Here is an 8,851-nt window from a genome sequence, read left to right as displayed (position 1 = left end):
CCCCTGATATAGTAAACATGCCCCTGATATAGTAAACACGCCCCCTGATATAGTAAACACGCCCCCTGATATAGTGAACACGCCCACTGATATAGTAAACCACACACCCCCTGATATAGTAAACCACACCCCCTGATATAGTAAACACGCCCCCTGATATAGTAAACCACACACCCTGATATAGTAAACACGCCCACTGATATAGTAAACCACACCCCCTGATATAGTAAACACGCCCCTGATATAGTAAACACGCCCCCTGATAAAGTAAACACGCCCCCTAATATAGTAAACACGCCCACTGATATAGTAAACCACACACCCCCTGATATAGTAAACCACACCCCCTGATATAGTAAACACGCCCCCTGATATAGTAAACCACACCCCCTGATATAGTAAACACGCCCCCTGATATAGTAAACACCACCTCTCCCCTCTGCTGCAGTAACCAACCACCATAATTTGACACAAGTCCCATTGTTTTTTATTGTTCTGTTGTTTATTTTTGGATTCTTACTTTATTACACAAAAACATTTACAGGGAGAAAAAAACTACAAAATCCCAAAGTTTCCATTTTAATTTTATTGCTTAGAATTTGTCTCCCGGAGCCCGCACTATTTGTCCATGGTCTCCTCCATCCAGGACACATAGTTACACACCTTTGTATATACTCCTGGATATCCCGGTAAGGCGCATCCTTGGCCCCAGGACACTATTCCTTGCAGTTTTCCATTACAAACCACAGGACCCCCGGAGTCACCCTAAACAGTGACAAGAAAAAGAAGAGAGAAAAAGAAGATATATTAGAATGACATTTACATTATGGTAACGTCATGCCACGCCCCCTCAATGCAAGTCTATGGGAGGGGGCGTGACGGCCGTCACGCCCCCTCCCATAGACTTGCATTGAGGGGGCGTGGCATGACATCACGAGGGGCGTGGTGGTGATGTCACGACCCCCCGCTGCTCGCACCCAACGTTCGGTACAAAATGTTCCGTAAGCTGGGGCAGCGGAGTACCCCTTTACCCATTTTGTGGGTCTAACTATACCTGACAAGCGTCTTTTCCACCTTCTAGGTAGCCCAAGCAGACCATGTTCTTAGTGATTTGATCAGGATAAGCGTCACGGCACTGCTGATCATTCAGAATCGGAGCGTTAAGGCACTGAAGGACATTCGGATAATTATCTAGAAAAATAAAAAAACATAAACAAAAAAGATTTTGGGAGGAAATTATCAATGCCTGCAGACCTGTTTTCTGGCATTAAAAAAACTGTGCATTTTTGCACAAGACCCTATTAATGAACAATTTGTTGCACAAAAATGTCTGAATTTTTTTTACCAGTATTCTGGTGTAAGTTTTGATAAATTTCCATTTTTTCAGTCTCTCTGTTACTATAATAATCATGCACAGCACTCACTATTCTGCTGGTGACCCACTGTGTACATATATTACATTTCCTATCCTGTACTGATCCTGAGTTATATCCTGTATTATACTCCAGAGCTGCTCTCACTATTCTGCTGGTGAGATCACTGTGTACATATATTACATTTCCTATCCTGTACTGATCCTGAGTTACATCCTGTATTATACTCCAGAGCTGCTCTCACTATTCTGCTGGTGAGGTCACTGTGTACATACATTACATTACTTATCCTGTACTGATCCTGAGTTATATACTGTATTATACTCCAGAGCTGTACTCACTATTCTGCTGGTGAGGTCACTGTGTACATAGATTACATTACTTATCCTGTACTGATCCTGAGTTATATCCTGTATTATACCCCAGAGTTGTACTCACTATTCTGCTGGTGAGGTCACTGTGTACATACATTACATTACTTATCCTGTACTGATCCTGAGTTATATCCTGTATTATACTCCAGAGCTGTACTCACTATTCTGCTGGTGAGGTCACTGTGTACATATATTACATTACTTATTCTGTACTGATCCTGAGTTATATCCTGTATTATACTTCAGAGCTGCACTCACTATTCTGCTGGTGAGGTCACTGTGTACATATATTACATTACTTATCCTGTACTGATCCTGAGTTATATCCTGTATTATACCCCAGAGTTGTACTCACTATTCTGCTGGTGAGGTCACTGTGTACATACATTACATTACTTATCCTGCACTGATCCTGAGTTATATCCTGTATTATACTCCAGAGCTGTGCTTACTATTCTGCTGGTGAGCTCACTGTGTACATTACATTACATTACTTATCCTGTACTGATCCTGAGTTATATCCTGTATTATACTCCAGAGCTGTACTCAGTATTCTGCTGGTGGGGGTCACTGTGTACATACATTACATTACTTATCCTGTACTGATCCTGAGTTATATCCTGTATTATAGTCCCTTACTAGGTAGGGTACAGGCTGTGGATGCCCATTACATAGACTGGTCCCACATCTATATATGTTATAGATATCTATGTTAGGAACATCCCTTTCCTTCTAAGTCTTTCACTTGGCTGCCATTATTCTACATAATCATGTTTTATATAATATACATTTTGGTTTTCTTACCCCCATTACTCAGAGTGTTCCCCCACCCTGAGATGAGACAACGCGTCCCCGTCACCTCACAGTGAGTCGGTAGACTAACTGTCTTTATTTGGGAGCTCAGCCTTACTGGCTTTTTTAGCCGGATTAACATGATATCGTTATCCAGAGTAGAAGTGTCGTATTGCGGGTGTGGAATGACCTTGGAGGACGCAACAAATATCTCGGGCCCTTCTAACTCTTTGATGTTATATTCTCCGAGCCGGACCTGAATACGCCTAAAATGTGAAAAAAAAAGTGCAAGTGATTACATAGATCAACTAAGAACTATGAAGCCATGTTGGTTGATGTAGGTATCCTATCTTGTCTAGACCAGTGGTCCCAAACTTTGGCCATCCGGATGGTGAAAAACTCCAACTCCCAGAATGCCCGGGAGTTGGAGTTGGTGTTTTGCAACATTTGGTGGGCCACTGTTTCAGTCCACTGGTCTAGACTATTACAAAACAATTATTGGCATCCACCAGTGCGTAGACCCCAACCCTATGATAAGTAGGTTGGCCAACTTATGTGTGTGTATGTATGTACGTATGTATCTGTGTGTATGTATGTATGTGTATGTATGTATGCGTGTGTATGTATGTATGTGTGTATGTATGCATGTATGTATGTGTGTGTATATATGTATGTATGTGTGTATGTGTGTATGTATGTATGTATGTGTGTATATCTGTATGTGTGTATGTGTGTGTGTGTATGTATGTGTGTATATATGTATGTATGTATGTGTACATATGTAAGTGTACGTATGCATGTGTATATGTATGTATATGGGATATGAGGACAGATATGTAGACGGAATATGAGATTGGGATATGAGGTTGGGATAAAAGGACAGGATATGAGGACGGGATATGAGTTCGGGATATGAGGACAAGATATGAGGTCGGGATATGAGGACAGGGTTATGAGGACAAGATATGAGGTAGGGATATGAGGATGGGATAGGAGGACAGGGTATGGAGATGGTACATGGGGATGGGATATGGGGATGGGATATGAGATCTGAGGTCGGGATATGAGGTTGGGATACAAGGTAGGGATATGAGGTCAGGATATGAGGACAGGATATGGGGATGGTATATGGGGACGGATATGAAGCCGGGATATGAGGTCAGGATATGAGGACGGGATATGGGGATGGTATATGGGGACCGATATGAAGTCGGGATATGAGGACGGTATATGGGGACAGGTTATAGGGATGGGATATGGGGACAGGAAATGGGCATGGGATATGGGGACTGGATATGAGGTTGGGACATGAGGAGGGGATTTGTGATCGGCATATGAGGAGGGGATGTGGGGTCAGGATTTAAAGACGGGATATGAGGACAAAAGCTCCCTGCTTTGTTGGTTTTCCTCCCCCACAAGGATAAGGTAGGAAAAACCGGGCAGCGCTGGGTACTCAGCAATTATGGTATAAAGTGGTCACATGGATTATCCCTCATCATACCCAGTGATCATCTAAGAAGTGGTTGTCCAGTGGTGGTCCAGACACTGTTTAGACAACCACTTACCGTCTCCTCAAGCAAAGGCCACACCTCTGTCAATCTCCCATTGGCTCCAGTCCATGTCTCCAGCTAGAATCTATTTTCTACCAATACTGTATCAATATATTGCCTGTCTCGCACCACCGTATCTTGAACTAGCAGGGATCATGTGTTCCTGCACTTTTTCCCCAGCAGGAACACCGTTCCCATTAGCAGGAGTCCTGCAGGACTTGAGTGGAAATATTGGATGAGTTTCCACAATTTTTTTTCCAGGACTCGACCCTTGTGGACTATGGTCAAAATGTAGTCCAAGTCTTAGATAAGAACTGTCAAGCCCAGTGCCAATCTGCTGGTCATAAAGCTCTAGTGCTGACAAATAGGTGCATTTAGAGTTCCTTACCTTTGATAGCAATGAGCAGCAGACACCACCCATAAGGTGCTGATGAGGGCCCCTCCACAGAAATGATATCCAACATTCAGAGACACCTGGTACGGAATTGAACTTTCTGGGCATTTGTAACCCCCGACGATCTTATCGTCATCCTCAATGGGGGCCGCAGCTAAAAAAAAAAATGAATAAAACTAGTGCTGAAAAATTATAAGAGACCCAACGGTAGAAAACAATAAGGAGACTTAAAATTCACTTATGTAACTTCATTAAAACGTACCTGGTGTTTCAGGATAGGATGTGAGTAGATAAGTGTCGGCACTGCCATTGGCCATTAAATATGACACTTTCACCAGGTTTCCCCTCTGCACATGTCATCTGTCTGGACACAAGCTGTTATGATGTCCCCGAATTCACTGCACTCACAGAACAGGGGATCCTGCTTACCTATATCTCTATAGCACACCCTCAGAAGCAGCAGCAGCATGAAGGACATTATAGAGCATTACTGAGTAGTCTAAGCTTTGAATCCACCACAGGGGATAGAAATAATACTCACCTGTATTCAACTGGATTGCCTAGGACAACCAGTAAAATGCAGAACACCATAAATTTACTGCGAATTGAGGAAAACCAGTACAGTTTTGCCACAATTTTGCCAAAAAATTTAAGCAAAATGCAGAAATATACAACACTATTCAAGGACCTACTGGGGGATCCACCTGTTCCCCATGGGCTAGTCTGAGCCTGATTCTCACTATAAACCCCTGGAGTCTCTCTGGAGTATGACTATTTGGTTCTGCATCCTAGCCATTTTCCTCTCCTCGCCACCTTCTCATAGACTTGTATGGACAGCATGTGATCTGATCCCTCAGGGAGTTAATAGTCTGTCTTCTTTCTCAAGACCTGTGACCTGTTTTTCAGAATGAATGATAAACTTGGAAGGCAGGGGAGCAGGAAAAGAGCCTGATAAGAAAGAGGCATTTTTTTCTCTAATATATTACAAAGTTTTATAAAAATTTTATGTGATATTTGTTAAATTGACAGTAACCATTTAGGCTAAGTCTTTGCATATTGGTGAAAGTATGTGTTCCCTTTGCTTTTCTGTATTGGGGAATAGCTATAAGGCATTGTTACCTAACCAGTGTGCCTCCAGCTGTTGCAAAACTACAACTCCCAGCATGCCCGGACAGCCTTTGGCTGTCCGGGAATGCTGGGAGTTGTAGTTTTGCAACAGCTGGAGACATGCTAGTTGGGAAACACTGCTGTAGAGGGCAGCACGGTATCTCAGTAGTTAGTACTGTTGCCTTGCAGTGCCGGGGTCCTGTGTTCTGCAAAGAGTTTGTATGTTCTCTCTATGTCTGTGCCTTTTTCCTTCCACATTTCAAAACATATTGACAGGTTTAGATTGTGAGCCCCATTGTGGGGCCAATTTGAGTGTACAGCGCTGCGGAATCTGTGTGCACTATATAAATAAAAAATGATTACAGATGGTGCAATATTATCCATTCTGAATAATAACAATCACCACCCTCTGAACAGTGCCCCGTGTTGTACAAATTATACCGTATTGTGCTTGATATGTAATACTGCTATAGTGCCTTCATACAGTGTAAACATAATTAAAGGGGTTATCCAGGAAAAACCTTTTTTTTTTACATATCAACTGGCTCCAGAAAGTTAAACAGATTTGTAAATGACTTCTATTAAAAAAACGTAATCCTTTAAGTACTTATGAGCTGTTGAAGTTGAGTTGTTCTTTTCTGTGCTCTCTGATGACATCTGTCTCGGGAACTGTCCAGAGTAGAAGCAAATCCCCATAGCAAACCTCTCCTACTCTGTGCAGTCCCTGAGACAAGCAGAGATGTCAGCAGAGAGCACCGTTGTCAGACAGAAAAGAACAACTCAGCTTCAGCAGCTGATAATTATTGGAAGGATTAAGATTGTTTTTAATAGTAGTAATTTACAAATCTGTTTAAAGGGGTACTCCGGTGGAAAACTTTTTTTTTTTTAAATGAACTGGTGCCAGAAAGTTAAACAGATTTGTAAATTTTGTATAAAAAGAATGGATGACGGCACTCACCCAAGATGGTAGCTTCAAAAGAGTTCCTTATTGCATAAACATGGTGGCGGTGTCAGACAGGTGAAAGGACAGGAATACCGAGGGCCTCAGGGGTCTACCTGCACGCTGAGGCCCTCGGCGTTCCTGTCCTTTCACCTGTCCTTTCACAGTGTTGTCCACAGTGCTCTCTGCTGACACTTCTGTCCGTGTCAGGAACTGTCCAGAGCAGCATAGGTTTGCTATGGGGATTTTCTCCTGCTCTGGACAGTTCCAGATACGGGCATCAGGTGTCAGCAGAGAGCACTGTGGAAAAGACAAAAAAGAAATGAAAAAAATAAAGATTTTCCTCTGTAGCAAGCAGCTGCTAAAAAGTACTGAAAGGATTAAGATTTTTTAATAGACGTAATTTACGAATCTGTCTAACTTTCTGGCTCCAGTTAAAAAAAAAAAAAAAAAAAAAAGTTTTCCACCGGAGTACCCCTATAACTTTCTAAAGCCAGTTGATATACATTTTTTTTCTCCCTGGAATACCCCTTTAAAGTATTATGAGCCAGCATTGTAAAAACAAAGACACAGTGCTAAAATAATACCACCAAACAGTGGCCAAATAACAATGCAACATACGAAGTAATGCAATACATACAATGTCTATGCCAAATAATATTAAGATTCATGGAGTTGCATTGGATACCAGATCATTGGTGATACCCAAAGGCCACTGATGTGCCGTATGAGACCAGGTGTCCCATCCATAATAGTGTTGCTCGCGAATATTCGCAATTCGAATTTTATTCGCGAATATCGCATACTTGCGAATTCGCGAATATTCGCGAATATAGCGCTATATATTCGTAATTACGAATATTCGTTTTTTTTTTTTTTTTTTACAGTACACATCACAGTGATCATCCCTCTCTGCTTCCAGCTCATGTGGTGTAAGAAGGCTCTAATACTACTGTGTGAGATTTTCGCATATGCGAAAATTTGCATATGCTAATTTTCGCATGTGCGAATTTTCGCTTATGTAAATTTTTGTATATGTAAATTTTCGCATATGTTAATTTTCGCACATGTGAATATTCGCGTATGCGAAAATAAAACGAGAATATTACGAATATGCGAATATTCGCGAATATGACGAATATTCGTCCATATATTCGCGAATATTCGCGAATTCGAATATGGCCTATGCCGCTCAACACTAATCCATAAAGCTAGCCCAACATGATAGACAAAAAAAAGATGTAAGTTAACAAAGGAAACACCATATCATCAGTGTTCCTCAACATTCTCCTTCCACCAAAATCTCCATGTTTTCATAATCCAATTCTAGGTAAGGCCGTACCATCCTTAGATTCAATCCGTTACTCCGGTGGAAAACATTTTTGTTTTACATCAATTGGCTCCAGAAAGTTAAACAGATTTGTAAATTACTTCTATTAAAAAAATCTTAATCCTTCCAGTACTTCTCAGCTGCTGTATTCTCCAGAGGAAGTTGTGTAGTTCTTTCCTGTCTGACTACAGTGCTCTCTGCTGCCACCGCTGTCCATGTCAGGAACTGTCCATAACAGGAGCAAATCCCCATAGCAAACCTCTCCTGCTCTGGACAGTTCCTGACATGGTCAGAGGTGGTAGCAGGGAGCACTGTGGTCAGACTGGAAAGAACTACACAACTTCCTCTGGAACATACAGCAGCTGATAAGTACTGGAAGGATTTAAACATTTTTATGGAAGTAATTTACAAATCTGTTTAACTTCCTGGAGCCAGTTGAGATAAAAAAAAAAAATTTTCCAGAAACATTTTTTTTTCTTCTAGAAACAAGAATAAAATATAAACGTCTACACACCGGCAAGTCCCAGGACAAGAAGTAGAAGCTTCATGTTGATACCGTGAAACCTTTCTTGGCCGGATCTGACCTATATAAACCCTTCGATGGCTCAAGGTTATCTGTCTTATCCGGTTATCTGACACGTGTCTGTTCACACGGATGTTTGGGCCAAATCGTAAGCAATGGATCATTTATTAGGAATCAGCCTTTATCTGTCATCTTTGCCAAAATTATCAAGGACGACATTATTAATACGAAACCACGGCACTCTCCATCAGTGGGACTCTCCATCAGTGGGGCTGCTTTCTTCTTTATTTTCTTCTGTGTCTATACAAAACTGCAGCGGGGAGCTGCACGGAGACAGACGGAGGAGTATGCAATCAGGGTGACAGCTGTTTTAAGTAGCTTGAGAAAGCATCTCAATGCTTGAAACAGCTGTTGCTCTGATTGCATACTCCTTTGTCTGTCCCAGCGCAGCTACCCGCTGCAGGGCCA

General features: G+C 41.8%; 1 protein-coding gene across 1 annotated transcript; it reads right to left on the bottom strand.

The window, feature by feature from the left end:
- Positions 1-491: 491 nt before the first annotated feature.
- On the bottom strand, positions 492-8,585 carry LOC130282416 (trypsin-like). The gene is made up of 5 exons (XM_056530638.1): positions 8,375-8,585; positions 4,478-4,637; positions 2,552-2,805; positions 1,055-1,191; positions 492-765 (listed from the first exon to the last, which is right to left on the bottom strand). The coding sequence occupies exons 1-5, from the start codon at positions 8,406-8,408 to the stop codon at positions 619-621; spliced, it is 732 nt and encodes a 243-aa protein (XP_056386613.1). The 5' UTR covers positions 8,409-8,585; the 3' UTR covers positions 492-618.
- Positions 8,586-8,851: the final 266 nt, after the last annotated feature.

The sequence above is a fragment of the Hyla sarda genome, chromosome 7 (genome assembly GCF_029499605.1).
Source record: "Hyla sarda isolate aHylSar1 chromosome 7, aHylSar1.hap1, whole genome shotgun sequence".
Lineage (NCBI taxonomy): Eukaryota > Metazoa > Chordata > Amphibia > Anura > Hylidae > Hyla > Hyla sarda.
This window is presented reverse-complemented; position numbering and strand designations above follow the sequence as displayed.